This window comes from Falco punctatus (assembly GCF_963210335.1).
Source record: "Falco punctatus genome assembly, chromosome: 10".
Taxonomy (NCBI): Eukaryota; Metazoa; Chordata; class Aves; order Falconiformes; family Falconidae; genus Falco; species Falco punctatus.
Genome location: NC_137590.1, coordinates 18,679,477 through 18,702,862, shown reverse-complemented (window position 1 = coordinate 18,702,862; position 23,386 = coordinate 18,679,477). Strand labels below are relative to the sequence as shown.

Below are 23,386 nucleotides of genomic sequence, written 5' to 3'. Positions count from 1 at the left end.
GAAGGGACTGGCGCTTAGTTGGTTTAGTGTGTGTCTGTGTGTTTATATATATATTCCTATAAAAATATATGTGTGTGTGTTTTGTAAGAGTACCTGCAGGTTTTGTACCAAGGAGGGCTTTTGAAACCTGGATCTTTTGCCTTTCATGCTGTTTTACTGTGACTAAACTGCTTGCTTAATGTGTTGGGACTGTAACTTAAATAGAAAGTTAATTAAAAAATTTAAAAATCAATTATCAGGTGTCTCCAGCAGTGAAATGAACACATTACAACGGAAGTCTGTGTTAATTTGCATGTATTGACAAAAGTGCCACAAAAATCGGAAATTCTATTTGTCCCTTTGCAAATTGATAAAAAAGCATGATACAGAAATCTATCCATATATAGCATGAGACTTTTACAGGTAAGACATTTGTACATCCATTTAAACTCAGATGGTCCACTCGTTCAGCCTTGACCACTCAGGAAATTTCTGATTTTTCTACTTTCCATTTTCAGCACTGAACATTCGCTCCTAGAAAGAAAGAAAGAGCAGCTGAGTAAGAGTTTGGGAACTGTGCTTTAGCAACGCACGCTTCAGTTGCTGTTAAGTAATTGTCAGTCAACAAGAACAAGTGCCTAGATATGGCAGAGTTGGTGTGTATTTCTTCCTCCCAAAACACACAGTTGTTTAATCCCATTTGAAAGATTCTCCATAAACTGACAGCAGACTTTCATGTGGCCTGGCTATACTCGGTCTGTGTGTTCTTGATGCCTCCTACTGCCAAGTACAAACATGATTTACTTCCAGCTCGCTATCTGAAGATTATTTATGTGTCCTGTACCACTGCTGACAGCTAACAAGTTTAGAATTAGACTTAAGGGACTTCTCACTTTGACAGTGTTATCTTGATTAGGTGCCAGTCTAAACACTGCCTTGAGCCTCAAACAGCAGGTGTGGCCATATACATCTGGCATGAATTCTTTCTTGAGATGCAGTGAAGTTGACCAAGTTCATTTAATTTAGGTGGCCAGTTTTCTAGCTGCCTGTCATACACAACATGTTCTGCCTGTACAAAAACCTGATCAGACTTGCTGACAGGTTCCTAATCCTTAGCCATACCACAAGGGACTGTGGGTTAGCTGCAGTACTCGGGAACAAGAGAAGTGGCAGGAGGCAGCATGATACAACACGTACCTTTAACATCCTCTCCAGCTTAATGGCATCTGCAGCAAATCTTCTGATCCCATCAGATAATTTCTCCACAGCCATTTGGTCTTCATTATGGTGCCAGCGGAATGCCTTCTCATCCAGGTGGATCTTCTCAAGCTCACATGCCTGAGCTGTGCAAGGGGAATTGAAACAGAGACAAACCGTATTACCAGACTGTCTAATACCACAGGCTTCCTAAAAGTCTCAAGATTCTGACCATCTCCAGCTGTTGAAAAATTTCAAACACCACTTTCAACGTGACTTACTAAGGGGCACACTCTGGGATGCAAGATTGAAAATGCTCCTGATCAGGGTGGGTTTTTTTGGTTGGTTGTTTTTTGGGGTTTTTTTGGGGGAAGGGACGGAAGTGGGGGACGGTAGCCTAAATAATCAGTTTCTCTGAGAATACAACATTTGTGTATGCCATTATCTTGTATCTGTTTCTACATGGTACGGTACTTACATAGTTCTTTATAATAAGCCTGAAACAGTCCTACCACAGGGAGATGTTTTAAGCAAATGTGCTGAACAATTAGGTCTTTGAATATTTGGCAAGTCTGTAACAAAAGCTCAATTGATAACATGCCTTCAAGTCAACTAGCACCCTGTAAGCAGCAACCCGTGACTACAGCTGTGCACAAGTCTCATTTGCAGAGTTGTAAAGCAGCATTTTAATAAGGCTACAGAAAAGGAAGAGTAGTGCAATGGGAACGTGAAGCCATCGTGGTGCAGTATCGCTAGATCAAATCACTTAGTCTTCTGGGGTTTCTAGAGGGAAAACACACTTTCTGGCATGTCTAGAGCTAATTGTATCACTGATGCAGCATTAACATAAGATTAAACCAGGTTTAGCATCTTTGCTAATATTCAGTAAAATTTCATCCCAAGCATATGAAGTATAAGCTTCTTTCTGCTCTCCCTGCCCCCTCAGGAGAGGGTGCACAATATTTAAGCACCCTCAGAACCCATCATAACCCAGTCAGCGTGCTCGGTGGGACCCAAGCCCCTAAAGAAGCGACTGTAGCAATACTGTTGTAATGAGGCTACAGTATTTCCATCAGCGAGGGGTGAAGACCCCCCCTTAGAGCAGAATGAAAGCAGGCATCACAGAGCTGAGTGGAACCATGTACTCTCAGCATTCAAGAAGAAAAAGAGACTGAGCAAGCCCATGTTACATAGAAGTGGACTTACCCTCTTTTACACTGAGTGTGGGGGTTAGCTTGACATACTCTTTGCTGAGCTCTGCCAAAAGCTTGGGTGAAATAGTGAGATAGTCACAGCCTGTAAGTGCTTTTATTTCTCCCGTATTTCGAAACGAAGCACCCATCACAATAGTTTTGTAGCCAAACTTTTTGTAGTAGTTATAGATCTTAGTGACACTCTTCACTCCTAAAAAGGAGAAATCAGCAGCTTTCAGAATAATTTATTTGCAGTACAAACGACTATTTAGAACAAGCTCAAACCCAACATTTTTTCATGAGAGGATTTATATGAGTAAACTGCAGTTTGAATAAGTAGCTATTTATTTTTAACAATATGTTAAAAGGAAAGTTTACCTGGATCCTCTGAAGGCTCATAGGTTTTCTTATCTCCATTTGCAACATACCAATCCAGGATACGTCCTACGAATGGGGAAATCAGAGTAACTCCAGCTTCAGCACAGGCAACGGCCTGAGCAAAGGAGAACAGCAAGGTCATGTTGCAGTGAATCCCATATTCTGCTTCCAGAACCCTGCAGACACAGGCTGGCTTAAAACAGCGGTTTGCTCACCTACCGAATTTATAGCCTAGTAACAAGCCAGTAAGTTAAAACTAATGAATTTCTTGAGTTAAATTAGGCATGTAGTAGAGTTTATAAGCTTTAAAGTTTGAAGCTAACAGAAAACGTTTTGCACTGCCAGACTCTGCTTTACTTAATACTGTTCCTTGAACCAAATGCAGACAGCTTAGCATGATATTTCAGGAAACTGTTTGTGTCCCAGCCCAGCCCAGCCCTTGTATGAACAAACTTTTCCTATTTCAACAGAGAGCTGTAGCAGAGTACCTTGCTTGCTAGCTGTAGCCCTAGTAACAGATTTCCTGCTGCAGTGCTTTCAAAACAATTGTTAATATTTTAAGTGCCCAATGCATTTATCAGGTGCCTGTGACCTGATGCCATGAATCAGCATACCAGGTACAGAAATACTTACTTGCCAGCCTGGATTCCTTCCCACGTTGAAGACAGCTTTATGAGAATACGATCCTTACCAATTCCTGCTTCCTTATAAAGGTCAATGAGACGCCTGGCCCTTTGAATCATTCCTTCCTTATCAAAGGACAACCTTTGAAACAAGAACAGGACTGCTTAAAACTTTTTTTTTTTTTTAAATGCTCTCCCCACCAAATCCCATTGAAAAACACTATCTTATCTTATCAGCATTTATACACCAAAAGCAGGTTTTTGTTCTCAGAGATGCTGCCTGGATTGTGAGCCCATTAAGCAGGTGTATGACAGCACTGCTGCTCTTGGATTCAGGGGATCCAGAGCTCAAGATAGCTTTCCTTGAGGAAAGTTATAAAGTTTTCTATAACAAATGCAGAAGCTAAGCATTAGAAGTGAATTGGCAATGAGCAGGTTAACAAGGCAAGTCCTACACAAGTCTTCAAATAAACTGTTAAAACAGATCTCTTGGTACATCGAGAATACATTATCACACAGAAAAGAACGAGCAAAATTAAGTACGCTGGAAGCATGAGGTTTACCTTGCTTCAGAAACAACAGGAAGATTACAAAAATCCAATCTCAGCATTACTTGTTTTCATAAAGTTTTCTCACAGAGTTATAATCAAGGTAAGGGAAATCCATGCTTTAATTAAATATTAACAATATAAACTCTTGCTATCTTTTAACAGTGAGCTGTCCAGTCAAGAACATCTTTCTCCAACTCACATCATGTCTCTTTTTGTATGTACATATATATCCAGGGTAACCCAGAAGAAAAAGAGCCAACCTTGCATCTACTTCTGTGGACACGCGGCCAGGTATCCTCTTCAATATTTCAGCTCCAAATAATACAAAAAGTTTGTCACAAGCGTTTTTGATCTGCTCCTCTTCTGACCTGAAAACCAGAAACAGCAAAATCATTTCGGCGTGGGGGGAATCCTGCATTCACATCTTGCCATGGATTTGAAGATCAAATTTCACAGCCCATTCAACACTAAATTCCAGAGTTCAAGTAGCCACCTCTGCTCTGCTCCATGTTTATGTTCTGCCGTTGGACGCTGTTTCCTATGATGCTGTCAACTCAAGAGTGTTTTCCTGAGCAGTCCTAGGGGGCTACGTGTGAAATGGTGAATGGAGATGTGCTTCTTCAAAGCACATCTGAACTGAGCCTAAGAATTTTTTCCTTAAGGGTTGAGGCTTTTTGGGGTAGCAGATACACCCATGAATATGTGAGGGGTAAATCCCAGTACATTGCTAGTAGTACTGAATGCTATTTGTATAAATAAGGCATCTTAAATATAGATGTATTGAGATTAAAAAAATCTCTACTTACCCGCCAAGTTTTTTCCCATAGGCAACAGCATCATCCACAAGTTCCTGGTAAACTGGCATCTGAGCAGCAGCTAGTATCAGAGATGGGTTTGTGGTGGCATCCAGGGGCTTGTACTCATCAATTGCTAGGGAAATAAAAATAGCCTGTTTAAAACAACCAGAGCAAGCCTCAGCAATTAAAAGGATTGTGCTTAAATATGTGACAATGTAAACACTTATGCAGGATAGATAGTAGTGTTTGTGATGGAGCAGACTAGTGCACAACGATGTTTAAAAACCGCTGCCCGAAAGCTGGCTTGTGCCCCAAGTACCAGAACAAGGTTAGCAGAGCTGCAGTGCTAAGATACGGCAAAGTTTACTCGCTGCTGTAGACACTGCCCAAAAGAAACAGACTTGCAGAGATGACAGATGAAGAAAAGTACTACTAATTTGTAACTTCTCCCATCTGTCCAGATCCTATTCACCAGCACAGCCGAGTTCCAGGAATCACAGGGAGGAAGTAAAGACGAGGGGATCTTTCTTCCCTCCTAGCGGTCAGGCATGTGGGGCTTTGTTTGTCTACAGCCGTTAGGACCAGAACAGGAGAAGAACAGTCTGTTAGGCTCTAGCAGCTTTTCTTACTGCCTCTTAAAACTTTCGCAGATAGTTGCAGACCATTTCTTAGTATCTGTTCTTGTAATTTCCTTGTACTATCAGGCTTGTTTCCTTCCTTACAGGGGATTATGTGACCCTTTGGGTTACCGTAAGCCCTGGGCTATGCCTGTTTGAGGGGACACTGGCTGTTTACGGGGTAGACTGTGGCCATGCCCTCTCTGGCCATAAGCACAGCAGAGCTGCTGGGCACGCAGAGCCTGACTCAGCAAATGGGCCAGAGCTTCTGCAGGCCATTCCCATATTAACACAGCTAAACGTGAAAACCAGTAAAATTTATTACTAGCCCATTTTCCTCAGCTTTTCTGCACAGCGATAAAAGCCCAAGTTCGAGAGTGCAACTTTTTTTTTTTTTTTTTCCAGTCACAGAGAAACTATTGTTTTTCCATAGCTCCCTCCTAGGCAATGTCATTATCCTGGAGCAAGTCCACTCCATACAAACAGGTCCTTCAAAACATGCTTCAATTCACATGGATACTGCTTTAAATAAAGCAGTACACCAATGAAACTTGGTTCTGAAGCATACACACAATTTTAGAGAAGTGTATTTTGACAGTTTATTACTTCTTTCCAGCCTTGCAGCATTTAGAGACTTACGGATGTCTGGCAACATGCATAGAGGAACCTCGTTAAGTCTGTCACCCTGTCAGGGAGCAGTCAGCAGCCTGTGTTTTAGCTGGGTGGCACCAGCTTTCCACAGGGGATCTGCGACCATCGTGCCTCCTTCCCTCATTGTGAGCACAAAGAAAGCCAGGCTGAAGACTAAGCATATACTGGTCCAGCTTAGTGAAAAAGCAAAACTAGTTCAGGTACTAAAGAGGCCACCACTAGCTATGGCAGGTACTTGCTCCAAAAGCCACTGAAACCAGCACCCCTTCCTCACGGCACCCGACGCGCGTGTTTATCGAGGCACAAAGCTGGTGTTAGCCACAACTGCACCTTCACAAGCATCTGTGTTTAACTTGAACAGGGAGGGAGGTGCTGACTAGTCTTGTTTGGATTGTAAGAGACTCACAGGCCAACAACAGGCAGCCAGAAGTCAAACAGCAAAACTGTTTCAAGGAGCTTGTCAAAACTTTCTGGCAGGCAGCACCCAACCTCCTTACTGCCACCCACACACACACCCCTTGGCCATCACAAGGATTATTATTATTTTTTTTTCCATTATGCTTTTTTGAAACCAGGGTAGACAATATAATGTTTTAAATTGATGCAATTTCAGCACAGACTGGGCTTTAAGCCAGGTTTGTTGCTAGTTTTCAAGTAGCACAACTTGAAGGCACACAGATCCAGCAAGGCTGAAGTTACCTAATCACTTTGTGTTAACAGCTCTCTGGATGCAATGTTTGATGAAACTGCATCGGTGCTCCAGCTGCCGCGGCACCGCGGCTGTCTCTCCTGCCAGACCGACTTGTAAAGGCGAGCCATGGTTTCTCCGTGAGGTTTCACGCAGCCTGACGCTCTGAATCAAGCGATCCAAACCGACCAGCAGCTGTACATTCCCTCGAGCTAGCGCGACTCCGTAAGCACAGCCACACGTGGCACGTGTCCGAGCCCTCGCGACCCTCGTGCGCTCTTAATCTTAAATTTACCAATGGCAGACGTTTGACAGTTGCCACTTAGGACTGTTTATTCCTCACCTATAGGATTAGTAAGAAGCAGGCAGATTACCACAGGCCAGGGTGATGGCAGAACAGGATTCAAGCGTTGCTCTACACCACCCCGAAACGTTCGGGCGGGACGTTCAGAGGAGGCTGCGTGCCCAGGCGGGTCTGTCACGAACGGCAGCCCCCTCGCCAAGGGGAGCCTGCTCATGCTCCTGACCTAAGGCGAGCAAAACCACTCTCGTGTTATTCTCTTTGCTTCTGTCATTTGAAGACAAAACCCCAAATGTACGGTGGTTATTGCGGGGGGCATCGTGTTAACCCCCCAGAGCTTTGCTTGTCAGCCTGGCACTTCAGTGACAGCGCGCGGAGCTAAGCACCGGGGTTTGTGGACACTCCAGGTCAAAATGGGGAAAAAAAAAAAAAAAAAAAAAAAGATAAAATAATTACCGGAGGGGCTGGTGGCTGAGCCACACGGCCCGGCTCGGCCCCCCAGGTCTGCGGCGGGTCTCTCGGTCCCACGGGGTTACTGACAGCGGGTCCCAGCAGCCGCAGCCCCCCGAGCAGGGCGGCCCTTCCCGCAACACCGGCCTTGCGCAACGCACCGGCACCGCCACCTCCCCCCCGCCGCCACGGTGGTTCGCTCCGCCTCAGGCGCTCGCCCCTTCGGCCGGGCGCGCCCACTCTCCGCGGAGGGGGATGCGGTGATATCCCCCCCCGCCCCAGCCTCTCACCGTTGAAGTCCCCGGTGTCGGCCACCACGGTGGTGTGGTGCTTGAGCTGGTCCAGCACCGACTCCATCTTCTGCCGCTTTACGGGAGACACCGACATAATGGGCGGGGATGGGGGCTCACGCCGCCTATACGGGACCCTGCGTGCCCGGAGGGGAGCCGGCCTGCGCGCGCACCCGCCGCTCGCTCGCTCCCGACACTCGCGGGGTGGGGCGCGCCGCGCCGCCCGCCAATCTCATCCCGGAGGGAGACAGCGAGCCAGTAAAAATTGCGGAGGCAAGACGGACGCGGCCGGAAGGAGCTCGGATAGGGCGGGGGGGCGGGAGAAAGTTTCTTATTGGGTGATTTGGCAGCTGAGGAGAGGGTCACCCTGGCGACCGGGAATGCGGCGGCCGCTGCGCGCCATTTTCCTCAGAGGGGCGGGCTGTGCTCCCGGTGGGCTGAAGGGGCCCGCCTGTCACCTCCTGTCCCCAGGAGCTCCCTAGGGCCTCCTCGCGGCCGGGTATGGCGCCTAAGCCGCCCTTCAGGCGTCCGTCCCCTTGGGCCCCCGGGGCCTCGGCGGGACGGAGCCGTGCCAGTGACAGGAGATGGCGGCGGGAGGGTCGCTGAGGGTGAGGCCTTTGCCCCGCTTAGCGGCCCTGAGGAAACTCGCAGCCCTGCTGCCCCTGCGTTAACCCTCTGCGGGAGCTGAGTGGTGTGGTTCCTCCCTCACTGTTGTAGCAAGGCTTTGGTGGCTTTGCCAGGGCTCCAGCCTGTGCAGCCGTGCCAGAGGGAGGCTCCTGGCCCTGCGAGGCATGCCGCCTTGGGCACATATGGCTCTTCTTCGTTTGCCTAAACTTCATCTGGAGAAGGTGATACTGTTAACATCGTTGTGCTTGGGCAACGGAACTTGGCTGCAAGTGTTGCAGAAACTGTCACTTGGCCTTTAAACAGAGGCTGTTTGGATCATGCTCTTCCCCTTGTTTTGACATGTTTCAGTTGTGCCACAGTATTTTCCCTTCCTCATGAACAAGAATATGTTTCGTGCTTTGTCCAGCTCAGAGTGGATAATGGAAAGAGGCATTAGGTTTGAGTCCTGTTTGAATTGTGTGACTATGTAGGAAACATGTTCTCGCTGCTTCCAGAGTCCTTTGCCAAGCAGTGACAGAGAGCCTGCCTCGTATCCTCCATCCTTTCTCTTTGTTCTCAGCCCAGCATTAGCTGGCATTGACCAAACTTGGATGTTTTCAGCTTGCCACTGCAAAACGTAGTCTTGGGCAGTATCTTTGTGTGTAAACGCTGGTATATTGTCTCCGTTGCATGTTCCAGAGGTAAGAGGAATTTGTTCTTCAACACGACAAGAAGGGGGATGTTTTGGATCCAGGTGGTAGCTTTCCCGGTGTTTGATTGCTATCATATGTGGGATTTTCATCTACCCCTGTTTTTACATCCCAGCGATTATCAAGGCTGTAACACCCTTCCTTTTGAATGGCTGTCGTTCCCGTCCCCCCCCGTCCCCCCCCGTCCCCCCCCCCCCCCGGGAAACAAAAGGCAACGTGGTTTCAGATACTCTGCTGTGAATCTTTGACTCACAGTGACAAGTTGTTACAAAAAGCCAGCCCTTAACAACTGGCTTTGTGTCCTGTTACTTTAATTTATATCCAAGTGAAAGAGACAGGGATAGAGTTATAAGTATAACTTAACTATTTTAATAAGTCTTATACAGTGCATGGTTATATCATTTTATCCTTTGTTCAATTACATTAATGTACAGTACATTATAGCGTTATCTGCAGGCAATACAAATATAACAGATGCACAGCTTAGTTATATGGAAATTTAAAAAAGTGACTTCTGCAATAAGGTCTTCTGATGTAGTTATGTTATGAAACACTCCCTTGGCTCCTGGCTTTACAGAACTGTTGTGTACTCTGCTATTATAATCCCAGGCAACTATATTTCTGTGTGATTTGCTTTCCTTTATACCCAAAGACAAAAATGATGGTGTGTTTCCTAGCTCACTGTTTTTTTTTTATTTTCAGTTTAGAAATTATTTCACCTCCTGTGCTTCTGACACCAACGGTTTGCCAGTGTTCACACCTGCTTCCTATCTCCACTCTAATCCAGAGCCAGGGCTTCTCAGGAGGACTGTCCTCATCATTCCTCCCTGACAAGGTGAGTGCCCTTTCAAATTCCAGCCGCTATGGCAAGCCTGCAGGGTTGTGACTAAAATGTGACCCTCCCCTGTAAGTTCCTTGCCTGCACCCTACTTCTGCTGGTGCTGACAATGTCCTTTTTCCAGATTAAGAAAATATATCATCCATTCTAAACGTTTTTGGAAGAGCAAAGCCAAAACTGACAGGTGCATCAGTAGTCTCAGATTTAGACGTGTGCTCCCCAGCCACTGCTTTACAGCTGTACAGCTTTTTTAATTAAATGTGCAAAGACAGACCCGAATTGTGCAAAGACACAGGCACAGTGCTTAACCCTTAAAGGAGGTGGGACCATTCACAGCACGTAAAGGAAAGCACATGTGTAAGTCTTTGTGGAGTCTGGGCCTGAATTCCCATTCAACCGAAGTTAAGGTGTGTGAGTGGGGGAGAAAGACAAAGCTTTTCAAGTCTGTGAGCAGTTCCTCTAGATGCATTTGCTTTACTGCATTCCTATCAAGTTGGTCTGTAAGTAATATACAGATACAAATCCAGTGTCTGCCAAACTTGCTGTGGACAGGCACCTCACTATATGCTTGGTTGATCTTTTAAAACTTTGAGTAAGTTACTGATGCATAATCACTTAATTATGTCTCTAGGGAAAGGGATTTTTTTCCTCATCCCTATTTATAGATTGTAAGAATGAGGGATTTTTTCAGTAGATAGGTTGTATACATATGCACGTAATGTTATTAAGAAAAACAGGAAGTGAAGAACAATAGCTGCTACTAAATTAGATTGGTTTTTTTTTCTTGTGGCCATTTATTCTATATTAAAAGAGCCTTTCCAAGTGCATTTTTGTTTCTTAGATATTTAGGAAAGATTTCAGATTACTCTTTGCAATGAAGACGTGAAGGTGGGGATGAGTGGTGAACACCCTGGGGAGTGATTTGGGTGTGACTTGCTTGGGAGCAAATGGTAGGGGCTTATCTCCTCCTTGTTTGAGGCCTGGGTTTGGCAATACTGCAACTTCCCGATGCAGGATCAGTGCCAAGGTGAAGGGCTGCACTGCCTGGAGCCCGAGCCTCTGCTAAGCAGGGATGATAAGGCTGAACTCACCTATTTGCAGATTCACATCACTTCAGTTGTCATTCAGATCCTGCTTGTTATTATGCAATGAAAGCCTGTGTCCACTGTTCAAAGATAGCACTAACTGGTACATGTATGCAAGGAAGCAGCCAATCTTAGGTCCTGTGTGTTGTGATTCTAGCCTTGTCCATCAAGGGAGCATGGGGTGACAGAAGGAGGACAGTGAATTGCCACAGAGCCTTTGCTAGTGGGCTGCAGGGGATATCTGCCACAGAGCAGGAAATAAAACAGTGGAGAAAATACTTTTTTCTGTGGTCCAGACTCTATAAACATTCAGGCTGGCTTGTTCTGTGCTGTGTGCTATGACCTCTTTTCCCAAGCTGTGCTGGTGAGGCAGGTGGGAGCAGGTACGCCCTATGTGAAAAGCTTTGCAGGGTCTTTTTTGCTTGAATCAAACCCTTGTTGTACGTTCAGACACATGTGAATTCTGATCTGCTCTGATCGCATGCACATAAAATTTCAGTATAAAATATATAGTTATAATAAAAAAAATACTTCATGCAATATTAAAACACCTTTCCCAATGGGGCATGGTCTTATTGTCTACCCTTACCAACAGTGTTCAAGAAATTGTCACTTTGATGGCAATTACACCGCTAAGTAGAGCACTGCTGTCTCTTGTCTGGACTGAAGATCATTGCTTTCATTCCCTTTTTCTGCACTACTATGACTAATAGCTGAAATAAAGCAGATAGATTTTAATTAGCAGAATCAATCCTTTCCTGGCGACGCTTCATGATTTCTTGGAGCTCTGACTCCCCTCTGTTTTTCTAGAAGGGAAAGAAAACAGGAAATTTGAATTTTAACTTCAAGCTGTAGTTAAATTATTGATTTTAACTAATGCTGTGAGAGTAGAGCTAGTCTCAAAGGGCTAAGTGGTTACCAGTAAGAAGGCAGATTCATTAGCGGGGAAAGGGTGACCTGCCTTACAGATCTGGGGCTTTTTTACTTAAAAGGCTTTTCTGCATTTTTAGGTGTGTGTTATTAGTTGCGTGGGTTTTGTTTATTTGGCTTTTTAAAAATTGTATTTGTTAAAATGGCTGTTTAATGGGCTATCTGACACTGCCAGTACAGGCACCCATTCAGGTAGGAATTGTCCAGAAAGCTGCTTACCTCCAGTTGGTTTTTCTCCACTGTGATTTTACTGTATACTCTGTTTCCCTCATCACCACACACTTTCTTCAGCTCCTCTCTGTTGAGGGAGAAGAGCTGAGCTCCAGTAAGGATGCCAAGATGTTCCACTGTCCTGGAAAGACACAAAGTGAGATGATAATTGTGCTACATGTGGCCTTTTGCCAAAGGAGAGTCAGAGATCAAAGGGCTGTAAGCAGCTGATGTGCAGCCCTTGCACCAGGGCCTTATCACATGCAAGGCCCTGGGGCTGTGCCAAGGTGGCAGCTGTTGGGGGACCCAAGCTCTCTGCGGGGATGACAGCAAGCTGTGAGGAGCAGGTGAAGCAAGCATCACCCTGGCACCCGCTGTGTACCCAGCCCCATGGATATTGCAGTGATTTCACTCCAGTTGCATCGCATTGGGGAAGCAATCCTGGAGCTCCTCTCGGCTTGCTGTGCAGAGTGTAAGTTGGCGTTTGTTACTCTGGACCACAAGCAGGTTTTTGGTCCTTCCCTGGTGGCCAGGAAGATTTGCTAGTCCCAGCTGAGGCTCTGGGTCTTCCTCAGAGATACTTTAGGACAGCCTCTCCAGAGACGGGCAGTCATCCGGAATTTGCACTTCAGGACACAGGTTTAGTTAGTTAATTAGTTATTTTTCTCTTTAAGTTCAGCACTCTGCTGGCTTACTGATGCCAGACAAGCACCAGTGGTAGGATATTGTGTGGTGCTTGGCTGTGAGTTGTGTCAATAAGAAAGACCATTCCTTTATTTGCAGCTACTTGTTAGGTCTCTTGCTGCACAGTAAGACAAGGTTTGTTTGATAGTGTATAGGAAAGAAAGGGAGTAAGTTTGGGCTCTGCATGTACTGGTTACACAGCCTGGTTTAACATGATTAAAATCTAATTTGCAACACAGGCTCTCTAAATAAATACAAGTGACTCGCAATCCGGTGGAAATGTTGCAAGCTGCCTCCCCCACTCCTTTTTAAATGAAGGATCAGCATTTCATAAGGTAGTAAAGTAGGTCTTACTCTTTGCTGAATGACTTTGCCTCCAGCCAAGCTTTGACTTCTTCAGTGCTGGATTCAAAGGTGAGGGGCACAAAAACTTGCTGAGGCTTTTCCACTTTGAAATTCCTCTGGGGGGGCTGAATTTTATTGTTTGTGATCTTCTTTAGCAGCTCATCGTTCAGCTCATCCATTTGATGAATAAGTTCTGGGGAAACAAGGCACAAGGTAGAGAACAGGGAATGAGATCAAGTCTTCAGTCACAAATCCTATTAAATTAGTGTGTTTGCAGGGAAATTGTGAGGAAGATCAGAATGTGGCTCAGCATTTTTATTAACTCTGTAAATACACCAAAGGGAAGTGCTTACTTTTGTATTTTAGTTGTAGAGAACAAGCTGAAGTGCTTTGTTAGAGCAATAGATTGAACAATGACGTTTTGACCTTCAAACTTCCATCAGGAACAAATGCGTAAAGGGAGACCACCACAGTTTTGGAGGTGGCAGACTACTGGAGCAGACTGTGGGAATCTACCCTTTCCTCCCAAGCCAATACTCTCAACTTCTGTCAGCTTTTGAAACCTCACTTTCTCTTTGGGAGAAACCTAGATATCTGCAGTTTTTGTCCAGAATGTTGGAGAGGAGGAATCACAAAATAACAGCTAAATGCTCATTGCCCATTCAGCAATCACTGAATCTAAAAAGCTGCTTAAGGGTTTCGTGCAGCATGACTGTCCCCCAGAAAAAGGCATGGTTTGGTATAAGCACTGTGTGTCTGAGATTTTGACCTTGTTATCTCAGGTCTGTTAGCCTAACTGGGGAGTCTTGGAACAACTGCTGCTGTTCCTGGGAGAAATGAAATCTGTGGTTCTGACATTGACCAGCATTGGTATGGCTGTGTAATTTCTAAAGGGAAGTGTATTCTCTGTCACGGCATACACCAGCAGACTCTGGGCTGTCTCATTTAACAAGCACATATCCCCCAGTTCGTGTTTGACTGCGTAGAGATTGGTCTGGTGTGGAAGAGAACTCCTGTCTGTGGAGGTGTTTGCTTTTAGCCAACTGGAACTAGACTACCAATCTATCTGTTAGAAAATTCGTAGTCAAAAGTACTTGTTGGGGGAAAAGGGTGTCATATTTGGCAAAATAACAGGAGAACATTTTGATAAGAACATGTTCATTTTGCATGACTGGTGTCTGTAGGAGGTGCTGGTAAGAACCTGTATTTTCACCTGTTTTATATACAAATTTATATTGAGACCAATCTTGTTTCTTACGTTGCTAACCTATTCTGTTCATCACACCTCATTCAAAAGACATAAACCCCTGCAACACAGACTAGCAGAAGTTTTTTCAAGGGTGTAAAACTTGATCTGACAGTGACTTTGCTCCCACCGATGCTGTCAAGTGGTGACAAGGGACAGGGTCACTTTTCCCTGATGCCTGATGTTGCTGTTGTGTTTGTGCTTTAGTTTGTCATCTTCCTGTTTTTGAGTTACTTAGTTCTCTTCAGACTATTGAAATAAGGAAATTGCCCAGAAAATTTATCAGCAGGGAGGGGAAAAACCCCTGAGGCCATGTGAGACAGCAGTGCCTGATTATCTGTTTTTGAGAATGAGGTTCCCATTTTTCTGTGCTCATGTGTTACCATTTGTTTTCTTCTCATTGCCCCTTTGCCGTCACCTGATTAGAAGGCCAGTTCTGCGAGTACCTACAATTAGAACCTTGGTTTTGAGCTGTAGCTCTGCTCCCTCTACTTCTCAGCGTTCCTTGTTACTTCTAATACGTAACTTGCTGATCCAAGTCCTCAGAGCTCCAGCTTTTGCTGCGCAGCTAAATAAAGTGGCAGGAGGCATGAAGTGGGTGGGAGCAGCACGCTCATAAAACTCCACTGAGACATCATCTAGTATCACTTTTTCCATGAATCTCCTGAAGACTGTGGAGAATAACTCAGTGTTATTAATAGGTATGTGTCCATGATGCTCATGTTATGGGGATTTCCATCATCCCCAAAGGGCTTCTGCTTGCAGGAGTCCATGGTGGCTGGACAGGGGATGAACCCAGGCTGTGACCTCGGGGGGACAGCTTGCTGTGGGTGTATGCAGCGTGTAATAAGGGGGTGGGGTGAGCAGGGCTCCTGGCCTTCCTCATGCTCTATGACACCACATAGCATGTGCAGGGCGAGGGAGTGATGTGAATCTTGTATTTGGCAGATCTGCTGGGTGGGATTTCTCTGAAACCACGTGAAGGAATGGGTCAGGTGGGCACCACATTGTGTGGCAGGAGGCAAGAGCAAAGGAAGCAGGAGGAAGGGATTGACCTGAATGTGTGTGGTTGCTGAGACACTCAGACATTTTGGCAGGGAAAGAAAACTCTCTCCTTAGGAGAAGGAGGAGGAAGGTCAAGCTGGAAGGAGGGTTAAGGTGATCACCTTTTTGCCCTGCTTGTCCCAGGCTGCCTCAGAGCTTGTGACGTGAGTCAGTGAGCTCCTTACAGCTGCTCTGTTGGCTGTTGTACTACCTGGAATCTCTTCCAAAACCACTGCTGATCTATTGCTTATAAGAAAGAAAACCACCAGGACAGAGAGTGAGCAAAAGCACATGCTCGCAGAAACTTCTCAGTTAAGACCTGAAATGCAAAGCCATGGTGCCATGCTCTCTGGCTGGCCGAGGCTGCTATGTGTGGCTAAAAGGTGCCTGAGTGCTGGGAGCGCATACGTTCTTTGTATGTGGGACACATACGTTCTTTGGCGTCCTGGGGAGAGTTCCGTGATAACATTTCACTTCCCCATTTATCCCCAGCATAGCTGGCAGGTAGCTTGTGAGTTGGGCTGGATGGTCCGTATCCTCTGGGGCTCGGGTCTCCTTTGTACCTCTGGTTAGACTAGATGATAAGAAAGAAAAAAAAAAAAGTATAAGAATTTTTTTGCCATTTTTCATTTTCTTAAACTTTTTGCCTTCCACCCACAAGAGCAAACTGAGGGACAAATTGCCACATTCTCCCTGTGCTGATCTGGGGCCGCTCAGCTGAGGCTGGTGAGATCTCAGGTGGAGTTGCGTGGAAGAAGTTAATTTCTGGGGTTTCATGGAATGAACAGAACGCAAACCAAAGGCCAAAGACTGCGTGAAGGCATTTACACCCCTGGAGAACGTCACACAGCGAGGCATGGTGTTTTATGCTTGCTTACTACTGCTGTGGATGACATGATGACTCGGCCCTTTAGCCTTTTGCTATGCAGAATTTACTGCTTGTAGGGCCTCCTTGGAGATGGAGAGCAAGGGAAACAAAAGGATTTTTTATGAAGAGGAAACAAACAGAAATCTGTTTTGAAGCTAAAGCACTGCAGCTCTAGTAACTGGATGTAAAGTGGGACCACTGCCAACTGTCTGGAGCAGTCTGAAAAGAGTTTTTTGACATTTTGATTAAACTAACAGGGCTTTTATCCAGAGGCCTGCTGGGGCACCTTATGCTTTGCCCAAGCTGTGAAATACCAAAGTGGGGAAGAAATTCCACACACAAATGCAAGGTGGTGCTTAAGAGCAATATTCGCTTAATACTCACTTTGATGTTATTTCCATCTGCTTCCACTCCAGTCACTTGTTCCTGCTGCTGAACTGGATGAGGGAACTGTCTGTCTTTAATTTAATCCCCAACAAAAATCTCAGGATTTTTGCTTTTTTTAGCAAAATTTGCTTTTATGGCTGCATTAGCTCTTTCATCCTGTTCACAGCACAGCCCTGAAAGCAGCAGAGTTTTGCAACAGAGGAGGTGGTAAACCATAGGCTGAGAAGAAGTATGTGGGTTTGGGCGGGGGAAGGCACTAGCAAAAGGTGGAGCTCTTTCAAGACACTGCAGCCAGTGCTTCTTTGGTGACACCTCATTGCAAGACCTTTTCTGTTGGGATGGCAGGTCCCGGTGCTAGGCTCAGGGTGGGTGTCCTTTTGAGTGAGGGTATCGCTTCATAGCAGGCTGCTGCTTATAGCACTGTGCCTGTCCCGCAACCCTGCCAGCCAGGCACCACTGGCAGCAGGTGGCATGCTTGGCATCTTGGAGCGGGAGGAAAGCATGGGCCTATAGGTCTTGTTTGGGGAGGGGGAAGGTAACGGTGGCAAAATGTGGGAGTTTTATCATAGGAGACTGAGGAAGCTCCAGGATCCTGGTTTGTCTGCTTGTGAGGGTTCATCCTGACTTGTGCACAGCATCCTAAGAATTCCAGGGAGGTCTAATGACAAGATCATTGTCAGAAGCTGATTATGCCCTGCAGCTGGCTGCCAGTTAAATATCATCTGACTACAGACCTGTTCGAGCTCTTCCAGTTTCACTACATCCAGGATATTATAAGGGACATAACCAGCCTGCCCACTCCGGTTGAGCAACTTCCACCACTGCTTATTATCTTCCAACACCTGACAGGGGGAAAAATAAATTTGCTAGTGAGAACATCAAATTTCTGGCATCCATAAATGACATGTAGTGGGAGTAAACCACACAGTAACATAAAGTTGTCAGAATAACATCACCAAGACCAGGAGCTGGCACACAGATCTGTTGTGCTCATTTGCAGTTTAGGGCCAAAGCCTTTCCTGAAAAGCATCAGAACTTGCCCTAAGGGTGAACAGGAGAGCATCTCTGGGGGAAAACAGATCTGGGGTGCTGAAGAACTCATAATTACAACTTAATTTGCCTGTTTCTCCATTATTTATTTATTTTTCCCCAGTGACTGAGTTTGTGTGTTGTCTTTTTGCATTTAAAAAAATAAATCAAGAGTGGCTCCTGCCAGAGATGCTGGAGTGTTATCATGGAACTTGATCATATGTCACAAAAAATAACATAATCACATCATCACTATGATACAGCAAGAAGGTTGCCTGTATCTCCTGTTGTTCCTGCCCCCTGCTTCTTTCAGAAGGCTTGTTTTTATCCAGAACCATGATTTTTTTTTTAAAGTTTTTTTTTTTTTTCAAAGTAAGCTTCCTAGAATGGATCATCTTTGTTGGCAGGACTCACACATATTCCTCATTCTAGCTATGCTTTGAACAGAAGTCTTTTTCTCGAGTCATAGATCTGTCACAGTTCGTGTGCAGACTGTGTCCTACATTCTCTAGCTGCCAATAATGTTGCAGTAAGAGAAAGGTTATGAAAAAGGATGTTTTCATAGAAAATAATTCCTTGGGGCAGGCGGGAGTGGTAATAATGAACCTGGTCCCAGGAAGTTGGTCAGCAGTGTGCTACAGTAACTTGTTTTCCTTCTTCCTCATTGCTAGTTAAGATGTGACTGATGTGTTTCAGCTGAGCAAATGATCCAATGTATACAGTCAGCCTGCTCCAGCTCAGACATAAAGCTTTAGGTTTGAGCAAAGCTTTGTGTTACTGCTCAGAAGACACTGAGCAAAAATGAGTTGGCACTTGCCGGTGTCTCCAGATCCCTCTCCTGCTCCTGGCAAGAGGAGGAGACACCTTTTTCCTTCCAAGCATGTTCACATACCTCCAGGATTTCATCCTTAAGCACTGAGAGTTCGTTGGCATTTCGTGCAGTGAAATCATAGCGGATTTTGGCATATCTCTTCGGCAGAGCCATTCCCTGTGCCTCAAAATTCCTGCAGGAGAAAAAAATCAGAGTTTTAATGGAGGCCCATCTAATAACTTGGCCAGTACAGGTTCACTGGCGAAAGGGGAGTGCTGATGGCTGTGTGCTGGCGCAGGTAGAAGGTAGAGAGCCAGCTGTGCTCGTGTTAGCCTGGGGGGGGGGGGGGGGGGGGCAGTGCCCCTTTGCTCCTCTATTTTGTGGAAGATTTTCATCCCTTATTTTAGCAAAACATCCCGCGTTTGGAAACAAACCAAAAAAGCTGTCCTGCTGTTTGGTTAGTGGCCTTTTTGGGGACCTGTGAGGCTGCTGCTTTCAGGGTAGAAGAAAAAGGCTTCCTCCCCTGTCAGGTGGTGCTTTGCAAGGGTTAGGGAGACTGACAAAGCACAAACAAAATGCTCCGATTGCACCTCCTGTGAAAAATAACAGTGAAGCCCTCCTGTTCTGATAAATGAAAACAGCTGCCCCATATGCCAGGGCAGGGAGCAGCAGGCATCAGGGCTGGGAGAAAGGGTATTGAAAACGAGTGGAGGTAGAACTGTGTGGAAATCTGTGGTCATTTCATCAGGCAACGCTGAGCTACTGAAGCAGAATTTGCAGGTTCCCAGGAAAAGTGAGTTTGAATGTATTCTAAGACTTAATTTGGGGGGAAGAGGAATGTGTTAAAGTATTTTGCTTGGGAAGTTCTGAAGCAAGAATATACAGCTTTCAATGTTGAACTGCCTTTTCGTTTGGAGAGAGGGACAAAATAAATATGGTAGATTGTCAAAAAAGGAAAATGGTGAGAAAGTGGAATGAAAGATTCTCTTTGACCCAAATGGAAATGTTTTTTTTTTTTATAGGGTTTTTTTGCCTGGCTTAGGAAAATTTTTCAGCTCTCATCTTTTTCTTCTCTAGTTAAAATGGGTCTAGCGTTATTTTTTAATTCCAAAAATGTTTGTGGTGTGGAAAAATTGTCTTGCCTTGTTGCATAAGGGCAGGTAGGAACTATTTTAACGCACTTTCTGCTTGTGACTTGCAACCTGCACAGCTGCCTGATGCAGAAGACTCCTGGGTGCTGTATTTACTAGGGGGTCAGGTTCTCCTCCAGTTTTTGTCAAGTTCTGTGTAACCTGGTGAACCTAGTACTTCCAGCACTGCTAGCAACTATGGGTTTTAGCCTGATGTTTTCCATTGCCAAGTTCTTGGGTTTCATCAGTGATTTTAAATCTCTGATCTGTGGCAACTCAGCTCTTTGTGGAATGCTTCTGAAGCATCTGTAAAACCTGCCTTTGAAAAGCAAGGCTGTTAGGCTTAGTTTCAGTTCATTTTACTGTCTTTGTTAGATAACCTTTGGTGGTCTGAAAAAGGTTGAAACTGCTGGTTCAGTGGTTTGATATTATGCCTACGGCTGTACTATTACAACTTATATATTGCACATGGCTGTAACTAGACCAAGAGTTGGCCCAAATCAAGCAAGCTAAAGGCAAGTCTGCAGTGGGGGAGAGCTTGGAGCATACTTTCTGACAGATTGAATCCACCAGTCAAGAAAGGGAGTGGTGGCCTTACCCAGCAGTGCCCTGCAGGCAGGGAGGGGGAGGAAGGCTCAAGTTAGGTAGAAATTACTTCTTCTGTAGCATTCCAGAAGGTAAAGGAGTCATGAGGAGAGAAGCTGGGGGGGGGGCTGAGGCTAATGTGTACTTTGCATGGACCTAGATTTTACACAACTGACCTTTGCTAATTATGGTAATACCATTTGGGGCTTTCATGACACTTCTGTGCAGCCAAGAGCCCTGGTGTAAATAACAATACTGATGCATGGGTATTTTTGCTAATATAGGGTCTCTTGGTTAGGAAACTAGTTCAAACTACTCTGAAAAAAGCATGAGTATGGCAACAAATATGTTTGTCCTAGGACTGTGATCTGGGCAGACTTGGCTGAGGTCTGCTCTGGACTGAAGATGGTGTCTGAGCACCTTCTCAATTTTCAGTATCTGCTTCGATGCTGTTAACTTTTGGGGTGTTTTTTTCTTAAATGTTATCCGTAAGGAAAAGTTGCTGTTGATATTCTGAAAGGTAGGTAAAAAGTTACGACACCTATCCCAGGACAAAAGAGATTCTCATCTACTTTTCCATGAGCCCGTACTGTAGTTAGGTGGGATGGTGTCTTAGGGAAAGGGTCACCTTGGTAAAAAGGCACGCTGTTAATTTATATTCCAGGACTTGATACTAGTGTTTGTAGTTTGCCTGTGCTGAGACTAGCAGATGAAAATTTTCCTTGGGTGCATTGTCTACCAGTCTCTAAAGATAGACTTAAATGCTGTGTGTAAAATAGGTTCTTATTTTTCATAACCTCACTGAGAAAAAGGGAGCTGGAGAAGACGATCATAATTCTTTCCCTACTCAGCACTGAATCTGTACTGTTTTATGGTCCCACTGGGACCTTTGATGGGGTGAATGAGTTAATTTGCTAATATAATTGGATTTAAGGTGTTTTGCTGTGAATTTGAACTTTTTTTTGTAGTAGTAGTGGAGCTTATAGATCTTTTAGATTAGAACATAAACCCATGAAAAAACAGTCTGGCTTGAAGATTTTTTTTTCACAGTGTTGAGCTAGCTACAGAGGAGTGCAGGGTTAAGTGCTTTGCTGGCTCTGGACTTCCATTCTTTAAAGGTTTGAAGTTGATAACTTCATGCCAAATCACTGCGAAGCAGAGTATGGCATTTGTAATTTGGGAAGAGTTTGTTGAAACTCAGAGATGTTGTGAAAATTTCAAAGGTGTAAGCTCATGTAAACAAGCTGGCAGATGAAAAGCCTCTAAACTTTGAGTCAAAAGTACTTTCATAAGGATCTTATACCATGAGTAACTGGTGATAGAATACTGGTGGCAGGGCAGCGTGTTTGCTTAAATTGTGGAAGAGCCATCTTTCCCTTGGAAAAAAGCCTGAGGCAACGGGCTGGCCTGGTTGGTTCCAGTTGGGAACTAAACTTTCCAAGGCTTCTGAAGAAAGGGGAGGATTTTTCCCTATTTTCTGGATTTACCTCGTTCAGAAGAGCTGTCTGAAGTCAATGCCCTGTCAGTTTCCTGATGGAGAGATGGGCAAGACTGGAAGCACATTCTTGTTTTATTTAGCCTCTGATATATTTTTTTCCTTTTGGTTGTGTCTAAGAGCAAAAGGAGGAGCTGCTGCCTCTGGTGAAGCAAAAGGGTACCTCCTTGGTTAGAACGTTTTCCGTGCAGTGCCACTGAGGTCAGCGCTGCGTTTTCGGCAGCAGAAAGCTTGTGTGGGCTCATGCCTTGGTACAGATTCCTCCTATAAGCATGTTCTTTCTGTGCAAGCTGCTTTAGGATGAGTGGAGAGATACTAACTTCTCTAAATATATAGAGAACAAAAGTGCAGTGCGGTGTCTTTGGCACATGATCTTTAATACTGCTTTGGGCTGATGCTAGGAAATGAGACCTACTATTTGATAGTCAGTCGATATTTTTGACTCTTGTGATGGAAAATGCATGTAACCAACCTCTTTCCTTGTAGACCTGTTGGTGATTAAAAGGCAGACAGCATTTACAATAATAATCACTCGTCTGATCTTTGAGTTCTCTTGATCTTGTTAACAACTCTGAATTAATAATGTCAGAGAGTTACCTACCAGGGCGTCAAGACATCCTGGTGTCATAATCTGTTGCAGTGTGTGTTTATGAGGTTACACGGTGGGAGCCAAGGCACCGTTGTCCAGGGTGGCACTGATACCTTACCTACTTACATGCTGAGTTACGTTCTGTTTAAATGCATCCACAGCTTGTGTCTGGTCAGTGGTCTGGCCACGCTTGAGTGAGGAGTTACGGTAAGGATATCCATTGGCTGATGATAGCTGGAAAGGCAAAAATGGAGTCAGCCTTACCAGAAAAGGGGAAACTCTATCAGAGAAAAGGACAGTGATAGTAGTAGATGAATCACGGAAGCTTTTGGTCACAATGAGGTGCACACCAAAGAAAGGTTCTTCAGGCAAACTTCTGTCCATGGGGCTCAGTTACAGTGTAGTATCCTACTTCCTGTTGTTCAGGAGGTGGGGCTGGTTACTGCTGCCTTTTTCTGGCATAATTTTCTTTCTGTATTTAACTGGAGTGACCAGATCCAACTGAGTTTTGAGCTTGTCATACACCATCGCAAACCCCACAGATCTATTTCTCGCTCTGAAAAAGGGGGAGGAAGAGGGAAGAGAGGATGACTGGGGGCACAGGACTAACCTCTTCTTGCAAGTGCCCAATATCTATCTCCCAGGGAGCTCCACGGAAGATTTCCACGGGTGGTTCCCAGCCGTTGCGGAATTTGGGGATGTAGGTGGGGATATTTGCTTCTCGAGGCCATTCAGCTCTAGGACATGAAGCAGGGAATATGTAGTGAGATTCACAAGGAATCTGTTTCTGAAAGCACATCACTGAGAAGCAGGCACAGCAGGGCATCCTTGACACTTTGACATGACTATAAAATCAAGCATCCCCTCTGTCTTTTTCAAGAGCTTGGAGAACTTGGTGAGATGGCAGCTCTGTCCTCACCTGGATCGGGTCCACGTCTCTCCCAGGGAGTCCCAGAGATTTATTTCTTTTGGTGTCAGGTGTCCTCTGAGGAAATCTGTGGCGTCTTTAGAAAGAAGTGGGCTGACAACAGACCTGGCAAGCTCAGGGCCACCACAGCTACTGACGATCTGGAATGTGC

The 23,386-nt window shown here is 45.2% G+C and overlaps 2 protein-coding genes and 1 long non-coding RNA gene across 5 annotated transcripts in view; 1 reads left to right on the top strand and 2 right to left on the bottom strand.

The window, feature by feature from the left end:
* Positions 1-277: 277 nt before the first annotated feature.
* TALDO1 (transaldolase 1) lies at positions 278-7,917 on the bottom strand. The gene is made up of 8 exons (XM_080404154.1): positions 7,716-7,917; positions 4,728-4,851; positions 4,182-4,289; positions 3,381-3,512; positions 2,748-2,923; positions 2,383-2,580; positions 1,177-1,322; positions 278-513 (listed from the first exon to the last, which is right to left on the bottom strand). Exons 1-8 carry the CDS (start codon positions 7,810-7,812, stop codon positions 481-483), a joined length of 1,014 nt encoding a protein of 337 aa, XP_080260280.1. The 5' UTR covers positions 7,813-7,917; the 3' UTR covers positions 278-480.
* Positions 7,918-9,031: 1,114 nt separating this feature from the next.
* LOC308070372 overlaps positions 9,032-23,386 on the top strand; it is a 73,574-nt gene continuing 59,219 nt past the window's right edge. Inside the window, exon 1 of the long non-coding RNA XR_013930727.1 lies at positions 9,032-9,866. This is a non-coding gene — a long non-coding RNA (uncharacterized lncRNA). The remainder of the gene's footprint in view (positions 9,867-23,386) is intronic.
* Positions 9,378-23,386, bottom strand: part of EPS8L2 (EPS8 signaling adaptor L2) — a 68,820-nt gene continuing 54,811 nt past the window's right edge. For all 3 annotated transcript variants that reach the window (XM_080404146.1, XM_080404144.1, XM_080404145.1), the window contains 9 exons: positions 23,227-23,375; positions 22,918-23,044; positions 22,426-22,541; positions 18,590-18,701; positions 17,403-17,510; positions 15,846-15,987; positions 13,133-13,316; positions 12,104-12,236; positions 9,378-11,760 (listed from right to left, as the gene is read on the bottom strand). In XM_080404146.1, coding sequence (XP_080260272.1) covers positions 11,689-11,760; positions 12,104-12,236; positions 13,133-13,316; positions 15,846-15,987; positions 17,403-17,510; positions 18,590-18,701; positions 22,426-22,541; positions 22,918-23,044; positions 23,227-23,375 — 1,143 coding nt within the window. In that variant the 3' untranslated portion in view covers positions 9,378-11,688. The remainder of the gene's footprint in view (positions 11,761-12,103; positions 12,237-13,132; positions 13,317-15,845; positions 15,988-17,402; positions 17,511-18,589; positions 18,702-22,425; positions 22,542-22,917; positions 23,045-23,226; positions 23,376-23,386) is intronic.

Coding starts and splice junctions, on each gene's coding strand:
- TALDO1 (XM_080404154.1), bottom strand. CDS start 7,812: ATGTCGGTGTCTCCCGTAAAGCGGCAGAAGATGGAGTCGGTGCTGGAC. Junction 3,513..4,181: donor TCCACAGAAGTAGATGCAAG/GTTGGCTCTTTT, acceptor CTTGTTTCAAAG/GTTGTCCTTTGATAAGGAAG. Junction 514..1,176: donor AGCTGGAGAGGATGTTAAAG/GTACGTGTTGTA, acceptor CTTTCTTTCTAG/GAGCGAATGTTCAGTGCTGA.